Below are 25,084 nucleotides of genomic sequence, written 5' to 3'. Positions count from 1 at the left end.
ACTAAGACAGTCATTACATAGTCAGGCCATGGTGTCTTCAAGGCATGATTGGTGCAGCTGGTAAGTCACATCTCTCCACAACCCTCGCAACAGTTTTTTTCATCTTATGGAATCATAAATGTGCCGGAATTTCCTGACGGGTTTGCCATCTCTCTGTTAGTCTCCCCAGTGAGCTGTGAAACGCCCTGTATAGGAAGCCCATGTGAAAGTGGCTTCTCCTGATCTGTGGACTGCAAACAGGGTTTTGTTGGTCAGAGTAAAGGGGGTTGTATATTTCATTCATGTTGCTAAGGACTTAGGGCTGAGAGAATGACTTCATTCATATGATAGAGGGTAAGTTCTTTCTCAGTGCATCTGATCTCCAAGTACCCTGGGCATCCTTGCACTAATTTGCTAATCTCCAGAAATATTTAGAGAAAAGTTTGAATGCCACATCATAGGCTCTGGCTTTCTTCCCATCCCAGAAACAACACGCTTTTCCATTTTTTCCTTTTCCATAAAACTTCCACAGTCTCCTTAAGATGAGGAAGGATGTTCATTCTTACAGCTTTTATCCAGTGGTGTACTGGAAATTATAGCCAGGGCAGTTAGGTAAGAAAATGAGATAAAAGGCATGCAGACTGGAAAGCAAGAAGGAAAGCTGTCTATAATCACAGACAATGATCTTGTGTATAAAAACCCTAAGGAATTGCCACACTCACTAAAAACTTCCATTAGAATGAAAACATTAATTCAGCAAAGTTGCAGGATATAGGATCTATATACAAAATTACCTGTGTTTCTGTACACCACAATGGACAATATGAACATAAAATTAAGAAGACAATTTCATTTATCAAAATGAGCAGAATATTTAGTCACAAATATAACCTAGGAAATGAAAGAGATACATTGAAAACTATAAAACATTCCTCTATGAAATTAAAGAAGGCACAAATAAGTCGGAAAATGTCCCATATTCCTGGATGGGAATACTAATTAATTTTGTTAAGATAACAATATTCCCCAAGTTGATCTGAAGATTCAGTTGGATCCTTATCAAAATTCCAATGGCCTTTTTTACCGAAATGGAAAAGCTGATCCTAAAATTCTTAGGCAGTTGCAAGAAACCTCAAATAGCTAAGACAGTCTTGAAAAAGAACAGAACTAGAAAACTCACAATTCCCTATTCAAAACTCACTACAAAACTACAGCAATAGGAAGAGTATTGGTGCTGGTAAAAGATTAGATATATAGATCAATGGAATATAACTGAGCGTCCAGAAATAAAGCCATTTATCTCTGGTCAACTGATTTCCAACAAGGGGGTCAAGACAGCGAAGTGGGAGAATAGTCACTTCAGCAAGTGGTACTGGGACAACTGAATATCCACGTGTAAAAGGATCCAATTAGATTCCTACCTCACACCATGTACTGACTTTAACTCAAAATGGATCAAAGACCTAAATATAAGAGCTTAAACTATGAAACTGTTAGAAGAAATGACTAGATATGCCATCAAAAGCATAAGCAACAAAAGAAAAAAATTCAAAAAATTATACTTCATCAAAATTAAAAATTTTGTACACCAGAAGACACTATCAAACAAGTGAAAGACAGCCCACAAAATGGTAGAATATATTTGCAAATCATGTATCTGATAAGGGTCTAGTGCCTAGAATACATAAAGAAGTTTTATAACTCAGTAGCCAAAAGACAAACAGCTCAGTTTGAAAATGGTTGAAAGATTTAGACACTTCTCCAAAGAAGATATCATAATGGCCAACAACTATGTGGAAAGGTTTTAAACACCATTAATCACCAGGGAAGTAAAAATCGAAGTCACGTGAGGTGTCACTTCATACTCACTAGAATGGGTATAATTTTTAAAAAACATGAAAAATAAAAAATGTTGATGAAAAGTGGAGAAATTGGAACCCTCGTATGTTACTGGTAATAATGTGAACTAGTAGTGCTGCTATAGAGAACAGTTTGTCACTTCCTCAAAAGTTCAAGCATAGAATTACCATATAAACCAGCAATTTCATTGCTAGGTATATACCCAAAAGTATTGAAAATAGGTATTCAAACAAAAACTGGTACACATATTTGCATAGTAGCACTGTTGCAATCACCAAAAGGTAGAAACAACCCAAATGTTCATCAACTGATGAAAGGATAAACAAAATTTGATGTATCAACACAGTGGAATATTATTGGGCCATGAAAAGGAATAAAGTATTGCTACATGCAAGGATAAACATTGAAAATCTATCAAGTAAGAGAAACCAGGTTAAAAAAAAAACTGCCACGTATTCCATATTCTCAAATACCCAAAGCAGGTATATCCATAGAGAAAGAAAAGTAGATGAGTGGTTGCCTGGTGGGCAGGAATAGAGGATGACTCTTTGTGGGTAGAGTGAAGATGTTCTCAAATTAAATAGTGGTGATAGTGCACAATTTTATGAATATACCAAAAATGACTGAGTTGTATACTCAGGGGGCACGAGCAGGGGGAGAAGCAGACTCCCTGCTGAGCAGAAAGTCTGATGTGGGGCTCCATCCAGGACCCCAGGATCTTGACCTGAGCTGAAGGCAGTTACTTAACCAAATGAACCACCCAGGTGTCCCTGAGTTGTACACTTTAAAGGGTGTGTGTGTGTGTGTGTGTGTGTGTGTGTGTGTGTGTATTTATTTATTTATTTGACAGAGAGATCACAAGTAGGCAGAGCAGCAGGTAGAGCGTCGGGGGAGAGAAGCAGGCTCCCGCTGAGCAGAGAGCCCAATGTGGGGCTCGATCCCAGGACCCTGAGATCATGACCCAAGCCAAAGGCAGAGGCCCAACCCACTGAGCCACCCAGGCGCCCCTAAAGGGTATATTTTATTACAAGTAAATTATATCTCAGTAAAGCTCTCCCTGGTGGTCTGGTGGTTAGTATTAAGCACTTTCAATATTGCTCTTACAGATAACAGAAAGAAAAAGAAGCAATTAGGATAATCTAGTGACAGGGCACCTGGATGGCTCAGTGGGTTAAGCCTCTGCCTTCAGCTCAGGTCATGATCTCAGGGTCCTGGGATCGAGCCCCACATCGGGCTCTTTGCTCAGCGAGGAGCCTGCTTCCCCCCCTCTCTCTGCCTACTTGTGGTGTCTCTCTCTCTCTGTAAAATAAATAAATAAAATCTTTTAAAAAAAAAAAAATAATCTAGTGACATATCAACTTCAGTATAAAATAAAATTCTTAAAACCAGTCACTCAACCAGTCAGTCCCCCATTTTTCCTGAGGCAGTAAGATAGTCTTCATCAGTTTGAAGGCTAGTAGAGTTCTTCCTCACAGATACAGGATTAATTTCAAGCAATCATAAAAAAAAAAATTCAAGGCTCTCCTTATAGCTGATGGTTGCAGTGACTTTCTCTGCCATCTGCCTGATATTCTGTCACTTCTGAAATCGTGATTTCATGCAAATGGTCAAAGCAGCTCCTGTGGCCATCAGAAGTTCATTTCAGGTTTTTCACTCCCTTTATTCTTTGCGCACTGCTGTCAGGGAAACTCAGTGTCTTCTCCGTAGCATATTGCATGGTGAGAAGTACTAGATGACTTTGCTTCTCCAACTACAGAGCCCAATTACTCTGTCCTGTCATATTTCTTCTGGCCTTGGTAACAGTTACACCCAGAGAGGTCACATTTGTCAGCATTCACAGAAGTCTCTGCTTTTTCTCCAGAAAGTTCATACCATACTTGGCCCTTTTAACATACAATGCGTAGCACATACCACATACTCTTTGACTCAGATCTTGAAAGGAATTTTTAGCTTTCTTCTGCTGTGTTGTCTTTTCAGCAACTCTTGCAGAAGCACAGTGCTCGTGACATGGTCTGCTATGCTTTTTTTAAAGGCTATAATCAAAAAGACTTTATTTTTATCAGCAAAAAGTCCTGTCTGAACCAATGTAGAGTATGAAGAGGCCAAGTAGCAGGTTGTGGTGTGTAAAGCATGTCTTTTACACAGAACTGGAGAAGCAAAGGCCTACTAGCAGAAGCAAGAGGCCAAGGTTTCGGGACCTGGAGAGAGCTGCTCTTCTGAAAACTAAATTTTTTAAAATGTTTTTAATTTAATTAATTTATTTATTTTTGGTCATTCGGCATTTCTGAGCTTCACTAAGGAGGAGATAATTGATACTTACAAATATGTCCTCAAAGTACTGCAAGATTATAGCTGCCTTTTTAATTGTTAAAGTTTTGGTCATATCCAGGGTTACTGTTAAAAGTATCCTTTTGCATTCAAATATTTTGGTAATTAGTAATTCTGCGTGGGCGTGGAATGAGTTGAACCTTTTCATTAACTGGATTAATGAGATAACCAGATCTGTACATTCTCCCTTTTACCAAACAAAAGAGCCCCCTTTAGAATTTTCTGCATAAAAGGCAGGTATCTTCTCTGAAAAACAGTGAAGTGATTCATTTAGCATTTTATTTTTCTTAAAGTAAAAAATTAAAGAAGGATTTTGTATACATAAATTGTATTTCTTAACAATTCTGTTTGGCCTCCTGGAAGGTCTGAGTGACTTTAGGTGGAATAACCGGATCTGTTTGCTACTGAGGAGCAGGCGCGAGTCCGCTAAGGAAAGGCGGGGAGACAGATGGTCGGCTATTGTGTTACAACCATCATCTGCTAGGCCCTGAGCAAATATTAAGTGAATAATATATATGTAATTGGTGTGAAAGTACAGTTGCAACATTTCTAATTCCGTTTGAACGATGGCTACTTCTTGAACATTTGTGTTTCACAGAATACTATATTGAAATGTTTTTGTTTACAGGGTTAATCCATTTTAAACTGCTTTAAAGTGAACATTTTCCCCCATTTTTGACACCACTGTGCAATATTTTGAATTGAAATGGCCTGTAATGGCCCTTTTTTTATTTTCCATAACAACACGAGCACTAAATTATAGCTGTGCAATTATGTAAACAATGGAAATGCTTCCAGAATGAATCCTTCCTTTTAAATTTTCATTTTGTGTAATTGTTGGAAGGTTTGGAGCCATAATAAACAAAATTATTTTACACATTTATCGTTCTAAAGGTCAATTATAAGAGAACTAAAGAAACAACACTATGCAAAATGAATAAACCAATTTCTGTTGCCATCACCATATGTTTTTCTTATCACTTATGGTTTTTCCAGTTACTGTGTACATAGCATTCAATTAAAGCGATTCATTTACCAGGCTGAATGCAGTTCGTGTTTATAGAACGGTGCTTTGGAGGAGAGGAAACAACACGCCTCTATTTGAATTACCTGATTTTTTGTAAGATCGGTGATAAGAGACAGATGTTCTCACCAGTTACTTTCTCATAAGCCGGAATCTTTTGATAAGCTGCAAATTCACAATTATCATCATACAATCCACTTTCACACTCAGTGTGTAGCATTCATGTGGACTTTTAATCAAAAACAGAACAAAAATACTACTTTGGTGGTCTCTTTGCTATATGTCAGCATTTTGCTGAATGAATTTTATTTCCTTTGAACAAAAATGTGTGGAAGAGTTTTGTCTGTGCCTTATACTGGTCAATTTTCAAGAATAAACTTGATTCCTGTTTTAGAGTCCATTTTTCATTGGACTTCTTGTTTAGCTTAATGTTTTTAGTCTGTCAAGAGTACGGAAAAAGAAGCTAATTTTTGCTCTCAGACTCACTTGTTTCAGGTAAATTCTAGAACTCCTTAGAAGAATGAAAGCTAGAAAATCTAAACATATCATTTTCCTGGTTTTATTTTATTATTTGCCTTAGAAATGATATACATTATAGCTAATGGCTAGAATGCTTTGCTAAGAATATTACTTGAGAGCATTAATTTCAAGAGTTTTTTGATATCTGGGACAATGTAATCTGAGAGGTTTATTTTTGCCACCTTTGAAATCTTTTGCTCTTTTGAATATCAGCAAAATAATAGTCCACCGAATTCTACAAAGTAAACCTATGAAGTAAATTCTAGAAAGTAAAATCCTTCAGAGTCTTTCCCTTTTTGAAGGAAGTTTTTTATTTGTTACTCTGTTTATTTTTGTATGGCCCTTTCCAGTTTAGAAAGACATGTGTTCACATCTATACCATTAGGTGTGACTCATATCCATCTTTAATGGAAGAGAAACATGAAGTCCTAGGCATGACAAGATCTGCCCGCAGTCACATATAGAGCTCTTTTCATCACGCCAGGGTTTAAGTACAGGGGCAGTTCCAAACCGTGATCACAATGGAGGTTGCACTAAACAGCATCTAGTCACCCCGTAAGAACGATGGCCCCTTTCCTCACCTCCAGCAGTCCCTGCAACTCTCTCAGGTAGGCCCACTGGAGTAGGTAAAGAACTCTCACACAACCCTGAGGATAAAGCCACCCTTCATAACAAGGGGAGCCTCGGGATGCCTGGGTGGCTCCGTTAGTCCCGCATCTGTCTTAGGCTCAGGTCATGATCCCAGGGTGCTGGGATCAAGCCCCATATCCAGCTCCTTGCTCAGCAGGGAGCCTGCTTCTCCCTCTCCCTCTGCTGTTACCCCTGCTTGTGTTCTATTTCAAATAAATAAGTAAATAAAGGGGAGCCTCTTTCAGGCTGTACTATTTAACAAAAATGCAGTAGCCTTGGCTTACTCTTATTGTATTCTATTTGTGACACAGAATACTAGTTTTCCAGAATAATCTTACTTAAGTTAAAAAAAAAAAAGTGACTTGCTTTCAAAAACAGGCAGATAATGCTTGCTTTGGACATGGATATGGCAAAAGGCATGAGGTCATACATGAATAATTAACATTTGGGAAGCACTGTCCTATTCTATCTATACGTGAAGCCCTGGAGACAATGTAGGAAGTTTCAGAGTCTCCAGATTTTTATTTTCCAGTGATTCCAGTGGTAGCTGTGATTTTACCATTTGGAGAGGAGGGTGAAAGAAAGATTCTCCTAGAAATGAGTGGAACCCTTATATCCTTAGTGGATATCCCTCTGTTGGGAATATGCATGGCTCTCTTTTGAGTACCATACAATTATTCCTAATTTTAACATGTTATCACAAAGATAGAATCTTTGGGTTGTCCCTTTTCAGTGTGGATAAGCAAAATAAGTAGGCATATGGCCATAATTTGGCTGACTGGCCTTATAGTTCCCTCTTTGACTCCCACATTACCCCTACCCCAGTGCTGCCTTTAACTGGCGACAGCTACCCAGGCCCCGCTTCTCCTCAGGGCTCTGTTTTACGTGGGTGGCAGGGTAGGGTAGGCTAGCCATCTGTTATTTTGCCCTCTCTTTCCAATCTTCTTGCCCATAGAAACAGGTTCCGTTGAAGTGACTGGCCCGGATCCAGGGGTTGGGGAGCCGTGTGACTTTATCTCGGCTCCATGCATTTCTGCTGTCTTTAGCATCAGTGGTAACTTAGTAATTTTTTGTGAATGCCCCCTTTACAGGGCATTACCTTTATACATATAAATGAAGCAAAATGGATTTCTTATGAAACAAAATGGATTTCATGTACAGATCTAGCCTTAGCTTGTTAAAGGATTCAGTTCGTAATTCCCACAAACTTGTCCCAGAAAAGCATTTTTTAAAGGTTAAAACTCTAAATTCCAGTGATGAAAATGGCTTATTTAAGTAGTATGCCCAAGATTTTTAAAAATTGACAGGGTTCAAAGCTTAGTTCCTCATCTCAACAGATGGAATTAGCACACACATAACAAAGTTAACATCATGGTTGTTTGCATTATTAATCTTCAGATGCATGGCATTCTGCTACCTTGCTGGCCAGGTTTGCACGAATCCTTTCACTGCAGCATATGTCAACAGAAATGTGCTCCCATCTGCTGCTGGGTAGCTTGATGCCTGATATTCCGAGACAAGGCCCAGCACAATGCGTACCTCTGTGAGTAATTACAGGTGTGTGGTGAGGAGCCCAGGGCATTAATCAGAGGCTTAATTATGAAAAAGGTGGATCTTTTGTTCCACTCTTGGAGCATGAGTTTACTACACACTTTCTAAACTGCAGCATCCATCTGCTGAGCCCCTTAGAATGTTTACTTTGGCTGATATGGACCCTAAAGTGTATCAAAGGACGTGATTAAAGCAGGGTTAAATATTAACTTAGGAGACGTGTGGTTCAGGTTTTTCTTTCCTTCCTACCTTCCTTCCTCTATCTGCCTGTTTATTGTTGGTATAGGGCAAATTCTGCTGAAATGCTAAAACTTTAAATTAGTACTTGCTAAACTACTGACCATATTCGAGCTCTAAAAGAGTAAGCACTGTACAGTCATTTTAAGGATATAAACAGACAATTTGTAGAAACTGAATGAATCCACTGTGTAAAGGAAAAAATAAGTCTTGGAAAAATAATGTATTGTGAACACATAAAAATTCTCTTTCAAGACTACAGGTTGCAAAATGAGGTTATTTTTGTCCAAAGTCCTTTGTTAAAAGGTCTTAACATGTTATCATTTAGCATGTTGCTACTGCTTTGCTCTAACTTAATCAAATTAAACCAGGATTATTTTAAAGGGTTTCTTAAATAGCCGCACTGAAATCTGAGAAAAGAAACCAGATTTTTTTTTTTAATTTTGCGACTAACTATAGGTTGAATAACTACAAAACACATAAAGTTTAGTACTTCATTATGTTTGATTAACGTGCATGGCCTAGAACTGCATAAAAGAAGTTTGTGGTATTCTGACTAATCCCCCATGCACACACACACTTGCACAGATGGCTGTGGAGATGTGTCCTGGCTGTGGGTGGCAGAACGCTGTCCAGTAGTGGAGCCCTGCTTTGCCACAGGCTGGAACATGGTGACTGCCTCACAGCAGAGCTGGCGGCCAGGCGCCGGCCTGCCACCCACTAAGGATGGGCCATTCCAGACACAGCAACACCAGGTGTCTAAGCAGTCAGTGGTCTTTGTGCTGCACCCATGTAAAAGGCAACTGCTGTATTTGCACTTTGACCTCACAGTCACACTTGTACCCAGAGCCACACCAGCTCCCTGAGCTTAGACTCCGATCATACTCCAGTCCCATTGTTTTAACACAGAGTTATCTAAAGAGTGAAAATTTCCAGCTCTTTGCCTACTTGAAGACTTTTTAATGTATTAGTGTGCTTTAACTTTTGAAAATTGAAAAATACTGAAGTGATAGATGTTTGTAGACTTTATTTGTGTATCTGCCTCAACACTCCAATAGCTTGTCTGAAGAGCTCAGACAAGGTGGAAAACAGAAGGAGTGTGTAGTCCCAATGCCATGTCTTAGATTTTGGGCATGTAATCTTACAACTTAGTGTCTGTTCTCTTACCTGTAAAGTGGGTACAATAGGCCTTGAACCAACTCATCTCCCAGTACCCCTTTTACTGAAAAATTTCTGTGACCTTTGTTCTCTCAGATTACCATACAGTGGCTATATGTACAAATGAGCTGACTACATTGTTGAAAATTACACTTGGGTTTTCTCATCTTCCCTTTTAGGATATCTTAAACACCATTATAAGGCACTGTCCACCCCGCTTCTTCTCCCTGGGTTTGCCTGGCTTCTCAATGTTGGTGGGGGACTTCATCACGGCCGCTGCCAGGGTCCTTAGTACAGACACGCCGGCGGTGAGTATGACAATGCTCAGCATCCAAACTCCCAGGAGGCTTCACAATCGCTAACAAGGTTCAGATTTCTCCACTCTTAACAGGTGTTGACTCATTAGTGCAATGTGAAACCGGGCTCTCGGGTAGATGCCCTGGCAGCTGATGTGTGAAATTGTAGGATAAGATGACACACTGGTATTGGGAAGGCGTTTCATCAAAAGGCCAGAGTGTGAAAAATCATATCCTCACTAATATTTCAGCACATTTACACAGTCAGAAGCAGGACTTGTCTCTTAAAGTCTATTAGCATTTTCCAGTAAATGGTGGCACAGAGGAGCCGTCTGTAGTAAAGAGAGCATTTTAAGTGTACATTATCAATAATTTTTCAAATAATTATCTTGCTTATTAAGAGTTTAATAGAAAATATTTTTGGAAATGTTGGAAATGTTAGAACACTTAAATTTTAAGCAGAGAGTGAGTATATATTATTAATGTGCAGTAAAACTCTGACAAAACTCTAGTATTAAAAAATTATAATCAAGTAGACTAAGTGAACATTTAGGGCTGCAAAAAGAAATTATTTGCAGTCTCCACATTTACCTCCACTTTTAGGGCAATGTGTTAATGCCTTTTGAAAGAACACTCTCTTCTACGTTTCAATTTAAAGGGCCTCTCACTTTTGTGCTCTATACAGCTGTTACCTGTTCAGACTCTTTGTTTTCCTCTGCAAATGGTGTGAATGAAATTAGCTTTATTGTTTACCAGGGACTTGTACTGAAATCAATATGAGTAGCTAGCTATGTAAATTTTGGGGGGCATATTGTTACTTTTTCACTCCACTTATTTCTCTGATGCACAGTAAATTCAAACTACAACCCGGATTTTAAATTAAGTTGTTTTTTATTACTTTGTATAGTTGATATTTCACACTGGTATTTTCATGTGCTAACTTCTTGTGAGGATAAAGTAAAAAGCAAAGGGAAGGGAAAGAAAAAGCAAAGACAGGAGCAAAAGGGAGGAATGAAAGAAGAAAAGAAAGGTAGAAAAAAAGGAAGAAGAAAAATGTTGAGTTTGTTCAACTTTTTTTTGTAAGGAATATGACAAATTTTTATGCTTCTTTATTTCCAAAAATGATTTTAGGATAATCATTCTCAAAGAGCCTTCAAATTTATTTTTAAGTATTTAGATTAGCATTGAAGAAACTCATAGGATACAGGAAGGAAAATCATACTTCTTTATTGATGATTTCCTTACTTACTATTGGAGTCTCCTGTAAAAATGCCAGCACCATTTCTAGAGATAATATCATGCATGCCAGTCATTCTCTGAAAATTTATCTCTTGGCTAGATAAGCTATTAAAGTAGCTTCCCAAAATTTTTCTTTTCAAAGAAAGAGAAAGAAAATAAGATCATGTGGAAGTGAGAGTTATATGAAGGAGCTGTAACTCTGAATTACTTTGAGTTTCTCTCTTAGTTTCAACTTGAGATTTAAACTTGTAAGGGAACAGATGAGAAGTGTGTGAATGGGGCACACATACTCAGTCATAATTTTTTATTAACACAAGTCAATTACAAGTTTGAATTATCCCCACTGTGCAGATCTGCCCCATTGAGGCAACGGGGAAAAGATATATACATACACAGGTCTCCAAGAGATGGGCAGGAACTTGTGCTCAGTAAACTTCCTTTGTAGTAGCCAAAAACTAGAGTTAATCCAAATGTCCATCAACACTGGAACAGATAAAGTGTAATGTGCCCATAAGATAATGTATTACATATAATTCCCTTCTCATGCTAGACCCTGGAACTCTGTAGGGTCAGACCTGGGTTCCATCCCAGTGTTGCCATGTACTGTACTGGTTCTCTACCCTAGGCAATATGCTTAGGCATCCAGGCCTCATTCTCCTGTGTGGAAATTGGGGCTCACCTTAGGCTCGGTGCTTAGACCAAAAAATTATTTAGATTTACCACATTCATTGAAAAAAGCTGTGTAATCCTTATTTTGTTTAAGATCTAATGTTTTATATCTGTTTGTGACATAGTCTAGCATGCAATCTAAAAGTCTGCAGTTCAGGGGCACCTGGGTAACTCAGTTGGTTAAGTGTCTGACTCTTGGTTTTGGTTCAGGTCATGATCTCAGGATTATGGAATCAAGCCCCAAATCGGGCTCTGCACTCATCCTGGAGTCCTCTTGGCCCTCTCCCTTCTCCTCTGCCCCTCCCCACCCTCATAAATTAATGTTTTAAAATAAATTTCAAAAATTAAAGTCCACAGTTCAGGCCAGTCTTGCACATGACACAATTGTTAAGGCCACTCAGGGAAAGGAATCAATGTCAGTGAAGTCTAAACCAAGATTGTCTGGGAATAAAGGGCAGCATTTAGAGAGGACTGACAAAGCAAGGCTGTTTGAGAAACAGTTTCTGTGGATCCACTACATGCTGGGACTTGGCCTGGATGAGTATGACAGGGGCCCTACCCTCAACAAATCAGCGGGGTAAACTAAATGTTAATATCTGTGCCTAAGTTTCTAACAGCCACAGTAGAATCACATCCAGACCCCAGCAGGACAGCAACAGAGGAATGGTTCATTCTGCTTGTGAGAAGTGAAGGGAAAGACATGCATTAGAAAGGTCTTCATCAGAGAAGTGATGCTGAAGCAGAGACCTGAAAGGCCCTCAATGTTCGTCAGATAAATGGGGACAGCAGCAGCCACCCCTTATCTTGAGATACGTATTGAGCACCCACTGGGATAGAAAAGTGCTGAAAACAATCTAACCCCCATCTTTTTTGGTGTTGCAAACACAAAATAACTATGTAACATGTCAGAAAGTAATGTATGCAAAGAAAAAACCGGAAGCGGGGATGCTGGGTTCCATAGAGGTGGGATGACATAATGTCTTGAATTCACTTTAAAATATTGAAAGTGGAAACTTCTTAGTGATTTTTAAATACTGAAATGAAAAAAGTGAAACATACAGATAAAGCAAGAGTAGTAAAATCTTGAATCCAGGTGTTTGGTATTTAGTGTAATACTCTCTTTCCCTTTTCATTCCTCTTAACATAAAACTTGAGGAAAAGGAAAGCAGCAGATGAGGGGACAGAATGATGGAGGTGGGGTAGTGTTGCACAGAAAGGGCGGGACTCTGGTCAGGTGGAGCTCATGTGAGATGCCTCTGGACCCCTGAGGGGGCACGCATACAAACCCGGACTTCGGAGGTAGGGTGGGGGAGCGTCTAGTCTACAGAGAAATGATGGGGAGTCCAAAGTCCAACATGTAGGAGGCATTGAAATCATGTGTCTGGATATCCTTTGGGAGTGAGTATAGATCTGGGAGAGAAGAGGGCACAGGACCATACTCAGCATCACAGTTTGGATCCTGAGGAAATGAGGCATCCCAGCATGGAGACTGTTAGGTCGCCTCAGGTAGGAGCCACGAAAGGTGTCCCAGGGCCAAATGGTGAAAGTGTTCCCAGGCCCAAGAGAGCTAGCACCTGCGTCTGACACTGGCCAGAGGTCAGATAAGGAAAGGCCTGGGCAGTGACCACAAGGCTTTATGTGGTAAAAGTCACATAACAAGATACTGTACTCACTGACCAACTTTGGCAAGTCTTAACATTTTCATTTTGCCTTAGTGGTTTCAAATCTTTGTATTTTAAAAAATGAAAGAAATCATTAGGAATATAGTGACTTCATGCCTGATGCCATGGCCATGGCTACAGTCAGAGCTGCTGTCACTCTTGCCTGCACTGAGCTTCAGTGAGCACTGACACTCTGCTCTTCCTGAGAGCATCCATCACCCCACACTACTGCTCCATTCTGATGGCACTACTGGTCACCTGGAGGAAAAAATGAGATGGGCACTGTGCCACGTGTGGCGTGGGGGTTGCTACCTGGGAGTCCCAGTGCTTTTCTCCTGGAGCTCCCCTACTCCCTGCAGCACACCTGCATGGCCTCTGGGCCCTGTGCACCTGCAATTTTTACAGGTCCATGGGTGCCCCTGGGTCTTCTGCCTTTTCCATCCGCACTGCCTGCACTGGCCTCTCGCCTCTTACCTCGCTCCCTCACTCTGCCAGCCTGGCTGGCTCCCCTGGCACTATGGGACTTCTAGCAGCAGTTTGTCTTAGTGTCCCTAACCATCCTGAGCAGAACAAATTATTGCCACATTTTGGGTTCCAGAGAATATCTCTGTGTTTTACATTGTCTTTTGGACCTGTGTGCTGATGAAAATGAAGTGAGGTTAAACATGAATGTTCTGGGCTCCCATAACATTTCCACTCTGGTTCTCACAGCCATATCACCGAATGGTATATCACCGCTCTTTGCCTCTTCTCCCATACCCCACACACCACACCGCCATATCCTGGGGGAGGGAGACTCGCTTTCATTTCAAACCCAGAAGTGCTTAACAAAACAGGCCCAGTGCAAATCAGGGTCTGTCACTTGACAAGCCATTTAATTTCCCTGAGCCTCAGTTTTCTCACTTGTAATGTGGAAATGATAATAGTATCTACTTCATTGGATTGTTGAGGGTATTTTATGAGGCAGTGCTTGTATAGCATTTAGAACAGTGCCTAGCACTGTAAGTGTTAGCTGCTATTGTTATAATTATTAGATAATAGTAGACAGAAGGGTAGATGGCAGGTGGGTAGGTGGGCGAGTGGCAATACCTTTGTAATCCTGGTGCCCATTCTTGGCTAATCATAGCTGCTAGTAAGTGTTGGCTTGATTGAAATCTAGTGAAGTTGGCTAGATTGAAGTCTAGTAACGTGTAGTAAGAATTATACCTAATTCCAATAATAGACAAATAAGTGATTTTGTGTCTCCCTATATATCAAACACTATATGTTACTTTGCAAAATATTCATGATGAGATGGGAAATTTGGTGGATAGTGTCTGCTCTCTTTCTCTGCCTTTTGAAATTCAACCCAAACTCCTATTCCTTATGAATTTTTGTTAACTGTCTTCACAGCAAAAATAATATTAAGTTGATATCACTTACCCTGCTTTGTCAAGAACATTAAGACTAAAAAGATAAAAACAAAAAGTGAAAGTCATGATTGAGTCATTTGCTCTTCTGACCCTGAATGCATCTGCAGACCACTTTTCACAATGCTTTTTATACAAGTATAGTGATAATTTCCATTTCTTGGAAATTTGCTTTTTCATCTAGACAAACCTCTCTTGCTTAAATGGTCGCCTGGAGGAAAATAACCTGGCATAGTTTGATTATATCTTATCTCGGATATAGTAAGTGTAAAGATTCCCTCTCAAAATCATGAAAAAGTAAAGCATGTTTTCACTTCTTTGTGTGCAGACACCTCATTCAGAAGCTCTCACCATTCTTGGTTCTCTAGTCTGCTTTCCAAATACCTACCGGGAGATCCCTTTACTGCAGTATGTGCCGGAAGTCAGGGAAGTCATCACAGGAACTGAAGATGTCAAGGTACCTCATGCATTTGATTGAATCTCAAGTTTAGCATTTTATAATTCTAGCTATATGGTCCCCTCTTCCATTATCATACAGTGATCTACTTATCCCTGAAAGTTCTGCTTTATTGTTTAAATCTTTCAATAGTAGTTGTTGTTGTTTCCAGAAGGCTCTTTTAGGGGGATTAAATGTATTAGATTCAGAGCATATGACAGTTATAACTGATGGGTTCCTCTGGTGTTTTTTATTAGATCTGTTTATCCATGCCTATGGATTGTAATTATATAACAATTCATCCTTTGTAATAATTTTAGGTTTAATTGTGCCACATTAGTGTATCAAATGAGTTTATAAGAAATAATTAAGGTTAGCCAAATATTCAGTCCCATTGTTAGTCTGATTAAACACTACTAATAATTTGAGATGTCAAGTTATTAGTTCTTTAGAGAATAAAAGTAAGCATTTGTTCCCCCCCTTAACTGACTTTGGGGCAAACAAAAATTCTTTTCAAATCTCAAAATCAATCTATCTAATTATGGTAGATAATTATAACATAATTTAGTATACAATATATAATTGAAGTAAAAGAAAACTGAGCTTTTCCTATCTGAAGTCTCAGTGGCTTTGCAAGGTTTTTATTGCATGCCCAGAAACCCTCTTCTCTAGGCTGGCTTACTTGCCCAGGGAGGTCCTGGCTGAGACCACTACAGGCTGCTCCCTCAAGCCCTGTTTCCTTCCCCGCCTCCCAGGTTCTCTCTGTTGGGAGCTTCTCCAGAGTTCCCTGGTCCTTCAGTAGCTCCTGACTGCCTGGAACACAAAACATGTGGGAAACCAACTACTAAACAAAGTTTTTATTTTACTTAATTTTGTGTTTTTAGCATTACCTCATAAATATTTTACTGAAGAATGCCACAGAGGAACCAAATGAATGTGCAAGGTAAATGTTGACTAAAGGTAAACTATTTTAGGATTTTAAGATACAAATTTATATGTAAAAAGTTAATGTTAAAAAAAACACTCTTCCGCATTACTTGTACAGATACTAAAAAGTGTAGTAAGAATTATGTCAAGAAAATGCTTTACTTAATTTTTTTAGAGTGTGCCACTATTCAGTGAAAACAGTAAGATGCAGATTATAGCATGCTACATTTTGTAGAAGAGAAAAGATTTTGAATATATACAGGTATTCCCTGTTATTTTTTTAATGAAGAAGAAAATAGAAGGATAAACCAAAAACTTATAAAAATTGGTATATGCATAAGGTTAGTAATTCTCAACCAGAGGTGATTTTGTACCCCAGGAGACATTTAGCAATGTCTGAAAATATTTTGGTTGCTTCTGCCGGGCATCTGAGTTTGCTAGCAGTCTGCTAACAATATAGAGGTTTTCTGGACCACCTGCATAATGAGAAATTGCATACCTGGCCTTCCAAAGTAAAGCCCAAAGCTGGGAGCAGTGGTAGAGGGCAACACCACTTTCTCATCCTCCTCCTCCAACCTCATAAAGTCACCAGAAGCCTAGCTCAGTCGCTTGCTGCCTCCAAGGAATCAGCTCTGCCCTGCTATCTCTCTAGCAGCCTACCAACCATCACTGCCTTTCCAGCTCTTTTGATATTTTTAAGGGTTTCTGACTTGTGGGGTTTTGTTTTGTTTTGTTTTGTTTTGTTTTGTTTTGTTTGGGGGGAGTTTGTATTTTGACTAACTTTTTCAGTGGTCTTCTGTGGATGGCTTAGTCTACCTTTCTGGTTTCCCATTACCAGAAGCTGTAAATTGACTATCAATTTGTTCATATTAGAGTAACCTTAAATTTTGGGATAAACTCAACTTGGTTTATACAGGACCAGATCTTATTTGGCTAATATTTTGTTCAGGAAAGTTGCATTTATATTTATGGCCTATAATTTTCTTTCCCAATCCAGTTCTTATCAGGCTTAATTCAGGGTTAGATACTCTTACAGAATGATTAAAGTATTGTTTCATTCTCTGTAGTCAGCAAGAATTTTTGTAAAATTAAGAGTTCATGCTCCTGTGTATTTAGACCTCGATGGTAAAACTATCTAGGTCTGGTCATTTATTTATGAGAGGTTAACCATTGACTTATTTTCTAACAAGATTTTAGGAATATTAAGGCTTTCTTTCTTTTCTTTTCCTTTCTTTTACACCTTGGATAAACTAAACTTCTACAGAAATTTGTCCATTTCATCTAAGTTCTGAAATAAAATTGGCTACCTTATGTTTCTTTCACTCCAGAGCTATATGCACTTCTTAATCCCAAACCCTATTATGTATTCTCTGATTTTTGCCACTAGTCTTGCCAAAGATTATCAACTTTTCAAAGAACTTACTTTTGTCTTCGTTCAGCCTCTTTATTCTAATTTGTTTTTTTTTCTCCCATTCTTTTGTCTGCCTTTTAATTTTTTAATTTTTTTATTTTTTATAAACATATAATATATTTTTATCCCCAGGGGTACAGGTCTGTGAATCGCCAGGTTTACACACTTCACAGCACTCACTATAGCACATACCCTCCCCAGTGTCCATAATCCCACCCCCCTCACCCAACCTTCCTCCCCTAAGCAACTCTCAGTTTGTTTTGTGAGATTAAAAATCACTTATGGTTTGTCTCCCTCCCAATCCCATCTTATTTCATTTATTCTTCTCCTACCCCCTTAACCCCCCGTGTTGCATCTCTACTTCCTCATATCAGGGAGATATGATAGTTGTCTTTCTCCGATTGACTTATTTCACTAAGCATGATATGCTCTAGTTCCATCCACATTGTCGCAAATGGCAAGATTTCATTTCTTTTGATGGCTGCATAGTATTCCATTGTGTATCTGTACCACATCTTCTTTATCCATTCATCTGTTGATGGACATCTAGGTTCCTTCCATAGTTTGGCTATTGTAGACATTGCTGCTATATATTCGAGTGCATGTGCCCCTTCGGATCACTACGTTTGTATCTTTAGGGTAAATACCCAGTAGTGCAATTGCTGGGTCATAGGGTAGTTCTATTTTCAACATTTTGAGGAACCTCCATGTTGTTTTCCAGAGTGGTTGCACCAGCTTGCATTCCCACCAACAGTGTAGGAGGGTTCCCCTTTCTCCCCATCCTCGCCAGCATCTATCATTTCCTGACTTGTTAATTTTAGCCATTCTGACTGGTGTGAGGTGGTATCTTACTGTAGTTTTGATTTGTATTTCCCTGACGCGGAGTGATGTAGAGTACTTTTTCATGTGTCTGTTGGCCATGTGGATGTCTTCTTTGCAGAAATGTCAGTTCATGTCCTCTGCCCATTTCTTGATTGGATTATTTGTTCTTTGGGTGTTGAGTTTGCTAAGTTCTTTATAGATTTTGGACACTAGCCCTTTATCTGATATGTCGTTTGCAAATATCTTCTCCCATTCTGTCAGTTGTCTTTTGGTTTTGTTAACTGTTTCCTTTGCTGTGCAAAAGCTTTTGGTCTTGATCAAATCCCAATAGTTCATTTTTGCCCTTGCTTCCCTTGCCTTTGGCCATGTTCCTAGGAAGATGTTGCTGCGGTTGAGGTCGAAGAGGTTACTGCCTGTGTTCTCCTCAAGGATTTTGGTGGATTACTTTCTCACATTGAGGTCCTTCATCCATTTTGAGTCTATTTTCATGTGTGGTGTAAGGAAATGTTCCAATTTCATTTTTCTGCATGTGGCTGTCCAATTTTCCCAACACCATTTATTGAAGAGGCTGTCTTTTTTCCATTGGACTTTCTTTCCTGCTTTGTTGAAGATTAGTTGACCATAGAGTTGATGGTCTATTTCTGGGCTCTCTATTCTGTTCCATTGATCTATGTGTCTGTTTTTGTGCCAGTACCATGCTGTCTTGATGATGACAGCTTTGTAATAGAGCTTGAAGTCCGGAATTGTGATGCCACCAACGTTGGCTTCATTTTTCAATATTCCTTTGGCTATTCGGGGTCTTTTCTGGTTCCATTTAAATTTTAGGATTATTTGTTCCATTTCTTTGAAAAAAAATGGATGGTATTTTGACAGAGATTGCATTAAATGTGTAGATTGCTTAGGTAGCATAGACATTTTCACAATATTTGTTCTTCCAAACCAGGAGCATGGAACATTTTTCCATTTCTTTGTGTCTTTCTCAATTTCTTTCATGAGTACTTTATAAGTTTTCTGAGTATAGATTCTTAGCCTTGTTGCTTAGGTTTATTCCTAGGTATCTTATAGTTTTGGATGCAATTGTAAATGGGATTGACGCCTTAATTTCTCTTTTTTCTGTCTTGTTGGTGTAGAGAAATGCAACTGATTTCTGTGCATTGATTTCATATCTTGACACTTTACTGAATTCCTGTACAAGTTCTAGCAGTTTTGGAGTGGAGTCTTTTGGGTTTTCCACATATAGTATCATCTGTGAAGAGTGATAGTTTGACTTCTTCTTTGCCGATTTGGATGCCTTTAATTTCCTTTTGTTGTCTGATAGCTAAGGATAGGACTTCTAGTACTATGTTGAATAGTAGTGGTGATAATGGATATCCTTGCCGTGTTCCTGACCTTAGCGGAAAAGCTTTTAGTTTTTCTCCATTGAGAATGACATTTGCAGTGGGTTTTTCATAGATGGCTTTGATGATATTGAGGTATGTGCCCTCTATCCCTACACTTTGAAGAGTTTTGATCAGGAAGGGATGCTGTACTTTGTCAAATGCTTTTTCAGCATCTATTGAGAGTATCATATGGTTCTTGTTCTTTATTTTATTGATGTGTTGTATCACATTGATTTGCAGATGTTGAACCAACCTTGCAGCCCTGGAATAAATCCCACTTGGTTGTGGTGAATAATCCTTTTAATGTACTGTTGAATCCTATTGGCTAGTATTTTGGTGAGAATTTTCGCATCTGTGTTCATCAAGGATATTGGTCTGTAGTTCTCTTTTTTAATGGGATCCTTGTCTGGTTTTGGGATCAAGGTGATGCTGGCCTTATAAAATGAGTTTGGAAGTTTTCCTTCCATTTCTATTTTTTGGAACAGTTTCAGGAGAACAGGAATTAGTTCTTCTTGAAATGTTTGGTAGAGGGGCACCTGGATGGCTGTGGGTTAAAGCCTCTGCCTTCGGCTCAGGTCATGATCTCAGGGTCCTGGGATCGAGCCCCGCATTGGGCTATCTGCTCGGCGGGGAGCCTGCTTCCTCCTCTCTCTCTGCGTGCCTCTCTGCCTACTTGTGATCTCTGTCTGTCAAATAAATAAATAAAATATTTAAAAAAAAAAATTTTTTTAAATGTTTGGTAGAATTCCCCTGGGAATCCGTTTGGCCCTGGGCTTTTGTTTGTTTGAAGATTTTTGATGACTGTTTCAAACTGGTTGTGGGTCTGTTCAGGTTTTCTATTTCTTCCTGGTTCAGTTTTGGTAGTCTGTATGTCCCTAGGAATGCATCCATTTCTTCCAGATTGTCAAATTTGTTTGCATAGAGTTGCTCATAGTATGTTCTTATAATTGTTTGTATTTCTTTGGTGTTAGTTGTGATCTCTTCTCTTTCCTTCATGATTTTATTTATTTGGGTCCTTTCTCTTTTCTTTTTGATAAGTCAGGCCAGGGGTTTATCAATCTTATTAATTCTTTCAAAGAACCAGCTCCTAGTTTCGTTGATTTGCTTTATTGTTTTTTTGGTTTCTATTTCATTGATTTCTGCTCTGATCTTTATGATTTCTCTTCTCCTGCTGGGTTTAGGCTTTCTTTCTTGTTCTTTCTCCAGCTCCTTTAGGTGTAGGGTTATGTTGTGTACTTGAGACCTTTCTTGTTTCTTGAGAAAGGCTTGTACCACTATATATTTTCCTCTCAGGACTGCCTTTGCTGTGTCCCACAGATTTTGAACCATTGTGTTTTCATTATCATTTGTTTCCATGAATTTTTTCAGTTCTTCTTTAATTTCCTGATTGATCCATTCATTCTTGAAAAGGATGCTGTTTAGTCTCCATGTATTTGGGTTCTTTCCAAATTTCCTCTTGTGATTGAGTTCTAGCTTCAGAATATTGTGGTCTGAAAATATGCAGGAAATGATCCCAATCTTTTGATACCGGTTGAGACCTGTTTTAGGACCCAGGATGTGATCTCTTTTGGAGAATGTTCCATGTGCACTAGAGAAGAATGTGTATTCTTTTGCTTTGGGATGAAATGTTCTGAATATATCTGTGATTTCCATCTGGTCTAGTGTGTCATTTAAAGCCTTTATTTCCTTGTTGATCTTTTGCTTGGATGATCTGTCCATTTCAGTGAGGGGAGTGTTAAAGTCCCCTACTATTATTATTGTTGATGTTTTTCTTTGATTTTGTTATTAATTGGTTTATATAGTTGGCTGCTCCTACGTTAGGGGCATAGATATTTAAAATTGTTAGATTTTCTTGTTGGACAGATTCTTTGAGAATGATATAGTGTCCTTCTTCATCTCTTATTATAGTCTTTGGCTTAAAATCTAATTGATCTGATATAAGGATTGCCACCCCTGCTTTCTTCTGATGTCCATTAGCATGGTAAATTGTTTTCCACCCCCTCACTTTAAATCTGGAGGTGTCTTTGGATCTAAAATGAGCTTCTTGTAGGCAACATGTAGATGGTTTGTTTTTTTTTTTTTAATCCACTCTGATACCCTGTGTCTTTTGATTGGGCCATTTAGCCCATTAACATTTAGGGCAACTATTGAGAGATAAGAATTTAGTGCCATTGTATTGCCTGTAAGGTGACTATTCCTGTATATTTTCTCTGTTCCCTTCTGATCTACTACTTTTAGGCTCTCTCTTTGCTTAGAGGACCCCTTTCGATATTTCCTGTAGCGCTGGTTTGGTGTTTACAAATTCTTTCAGCTTGTGTTTGTCCTGGAAACTTTTTATCTCTCCTTCTATTTTCAATGATAGCCTAGCTGGATATAGTATTCTTGACTCCATGTTTTTCTCGTTTAGTGCTCTGAATATATTATGCCAGCTCTTTCTGGCCTGCCAGGTCTCTGTGGGTAAGTCTGCTGCCAGTCTAATATTTTTATCAGTGTATGTTACAGACTTCTTTTCCCAGGCTGCTTTCAGGATTTTCTCTTTGTCTCTAAGACTTGTAAATTTTATTATTAGGTGACGGGGTGTGGACCTATTCTTGTTGATTTTGAGGGGGGTTCTCTGCACCTCCTGGATTTTTATGCTTGTTCCCTTTGCCATATTAGGGAAATTCTCTCTAATAATTCTCTCCAATATACCTTCTGCTCCCCTCTCTCTTTTTTCTTCTTCTGGAATCCCAATTATTATAATGTTGTTTCGTCTTATGGTGTCACTTATCTCTCAAATTCTCCCCTTGTGGTCCAGTAGCTGTTTGTCCCTCTTTTGCTCAGCTTCTTTATTCTCTGTCATTTGGTCTTCTATAGCGCTAATTCTTTCTTCTGCCTCATTTATCCTAGCAGTGAGAGCCTCCATTTTTGATTGGACCTCATTAATAGCTTTTTTGATTTCAACTTGGTTAGATTTTAGTTCTTTTATTTCTCCAGAAAGGGCTTTTATATCTCCCGAGAGGGTTTCTCTAATATCTTCCATGCCTTTTTCGAGCCCAGCTAGAACCTTGAGAATTGTCATTCTAAACTCTAGATCTGACATATTACCAATGTCTCTATTGATTAGGTCCCTAGCCTTCAGTACTGCCTCTTGTTCTTTTTTTTGTGGTGAATTTTTCCGCCTTGTCATTTTGTCCAGATTAGAGTATATGCAGGAGCAAGTAAAATACTAAAAGGGTGGCAAAGACCCCAGGAAAATATGCTTTAACCAAATCAGAAGAGATCCCAAATCATGGCGGGGAGAAAAGGGATAAAAAGAGGTTCAGGAAAAAAAAAAAAAAAAAAAGAAACAATTAAAAAAGAAAACGAATAAAGAAAAAATATAAAAAAGAAAAAATATATTTATTAGATAAATTAGTTAAAAAATGTTTAAAAAGAAAAGGGTAAAAGCTAAAAACAATTTAGCAAAAGAAGAAAAAAAAATTAAATTAACTGCAAGACTAAAGAACCATGGGGAGAAAGCCATGAGTTCTGTGTTTTGCTTTCTCCTCCTTTGGAATTCCGCTGCTCTCCTTGGTATTGAACCTGCACTCCTTGGTAGGTGAACTTGGTCCTGGCTGATTTCTTGTTCATCTTCTGGGGGAGGGGCCTGTTGTTCTTTGCCCCAGGCGGAATTGCACTGCCCTTACCAGGAGCCGGGCTAAGTAATCAGCTCCCATTTGCTTTCAGGAGCTTTTCTTCCCTGAATGCTTTCCGTAGAGTTCCGGAGGACAGGAATGAATATGGCGGCCTTTTGGTCTCCCGCCTGGAGGAGCTGAGAGGGGCACCCCCTCCTCAGTGTGCCCTCAGAGAATAGCACCCAATTACTCCTGTCTCCGTGGCCTCCGGCTGCACTCTGAGCTCACCCAGCCTGTGACTGGTTCAAGGTAACCCCGAGCTGAGAGCTCACTCCTCTGCTCTGTCTCTGTAGCCGGCTTCTCCGTTCTAATACCTGCAAGCTCAGTGACACTCAGACACCCCTGATCCTTCTGTGACCCTGCGGGACCTGAGGCCATGCTGACCCCACATGGGCTTCACCCCGGTTTAGCCTCTGGAGCGATGTCCCTCAGCGGAACAGACTTTTTAAAGTCCTGATTTTGTGCTCCGTTGCTCCATCGCTTGCCGGGAGCCGGCCCCTCCCCCCGCAGTCTATCTTCCCGTCGCTTTAGATTCACTTCTCCGCCAGTCCTACCTTTCAGAAAGTGGTTGATTTTCTGTTTCTAGAATTGCTGTTCTTCTTTCTCTTCGATCTCCCGTTGGATTTGTAGGTGTTTGCAATCTTTAGATACGCTATCTAGCTGATCTCCTGCTACCTGATGTAGTCTCAGCCTGCTACTTCTCCGCTACCTTGACTCCTCTTCCTCTAATTTGTTTTTATTTTCTACTTTCTGCTCTTTTCCCTTTCTTTCTTCATATTCTTCATTCCTTTCCTTTTTATCAGCATGTTAATTCTGATATATTAACATAACAGTATACTAACTCCACATACTAATTCAGCCTTTCTCTTTTACAAATGTCAACATTTAAGTTCATATGTTTATTTCTAGGTCCTACGTCATCTGAGTTTGGTACGTTTTGATATGTAGTATTTTCTCACTACAGATTTTTTTCCCCATTTCCATTATGATTCCATCATTGATTCCTTCATATATTTCTTTATGTAGAAATATATTTAATTTATAAACACATAGTTATTTTTATTTAACTTTTTGCTATTGACGACTTAAAGGAATCACAAATCCAATACGTTGTCTGTCAAGTGACAGTCTTTGAAATTGTTGAGATTTGCTTTATAGCACAGCAGATAGTCAGTTTCTGCAAATGCTCTGGGTGGTCTTGAAGAGCATGCATATTACCCTTTCTTCAGTAATTGGGTGTACTGCTCTGGATATGTCCATTTGATTAATTTTTTTAATAGTGTGTTTCAGATATTTTACATCGTTTCTAATATTTTTACCATCTTAGTCATTTACTGAGAAAAATAGGTTAAAATCTCCCATTATTGTGGTGCATTGATTTATTTTTCCTTGTGTATCTGTCAATCTTTGTTTATATACTTTGAAGCTATATTATTAGCAGTATAAAACTATAGAATTATCAAATCTCTATAGAGAATCATATCTGTTAATTTACATAGTGATCCTATTTACTTCTAAGGATGATTTTTTTTTCTCTTAAGAACCACTTGTCTCATATTGATTAATATATTTGTAAATAATACTTTCCATCCTTTTATTTTTTTATTTTAAATTAAATTTTATTTTATTTTTTCAGTGTTCCAAACCTTTCTATATTCTTCTCTTTAGATGTCTTTGAAAAAATTGTACATTCTTTATTTTATACATTTATCTTGTCTGATCTTGATCTTATAACTGAATCTTTAGTTCATTTCCCATTTACTGCAGTAACTGACATACTTGGATGTATTTCTTCCATCTGCCTTTATGTTTTGTTATTGCTCCTTATCAGCATTCTCTTGTTTTGTCCCCATTCTTGCCTTTATTTTTCCCCTTTCCTTTTCTTCCTTCCTT

General features: G+C 38.8%; 1 protein-coding gene across 9 annotated transcripts in view; it reads left to right on the top strand.

Moving 5' to 3' along the window:
* Window positions 1-25,084, top strand: part of RALGAPA2 (Ral GTPase activating protein catalytic subunit alpha 2) — a 324,605-nt gene that overhangs the window by 163,696 nt on the left and 135,825 nt on the right. For all 9 annotated transcript variants that reach the window (XM_032351550.1, XM_032351548.1, XM_032351549.1 and 6 more), the window contains 3 exons: window positions 9,466-9,594; window positions 14,889-15,017; window positions 15,881-15,939. In XM_032351550.1, coding sequence (XP_032207441.1) covers window positions 9,466-9,594; window positions 14,889-15,017; window positions 15,881-15,939 — 317 coding nt within the window. The remainder of the gene's footprint in view (window positions 1-9,465; window positions 9,595-14,888; window positions 15,018-15,880; window positions 15,940-25,084) is intronic.

Source organism: Mustela erminea, chromosome 7 (assembly GCF_009829155.1).
Source record: "Mustela erminea isolate mMusErm1 chromosome 7, mMusErm1.Pri, whole genome shotgun sequence".
NCBI classification, from domain to species: Eukaryota; Metazoa; Chordata; class Mammalia; order Carnivora; family Mustelidae; genus Mustela; species Mustela erminea.
Note: the sequence above shows the minus strand (reverse complement) of the source record. Positions and strands in the feature narration are given on the sequence as shown.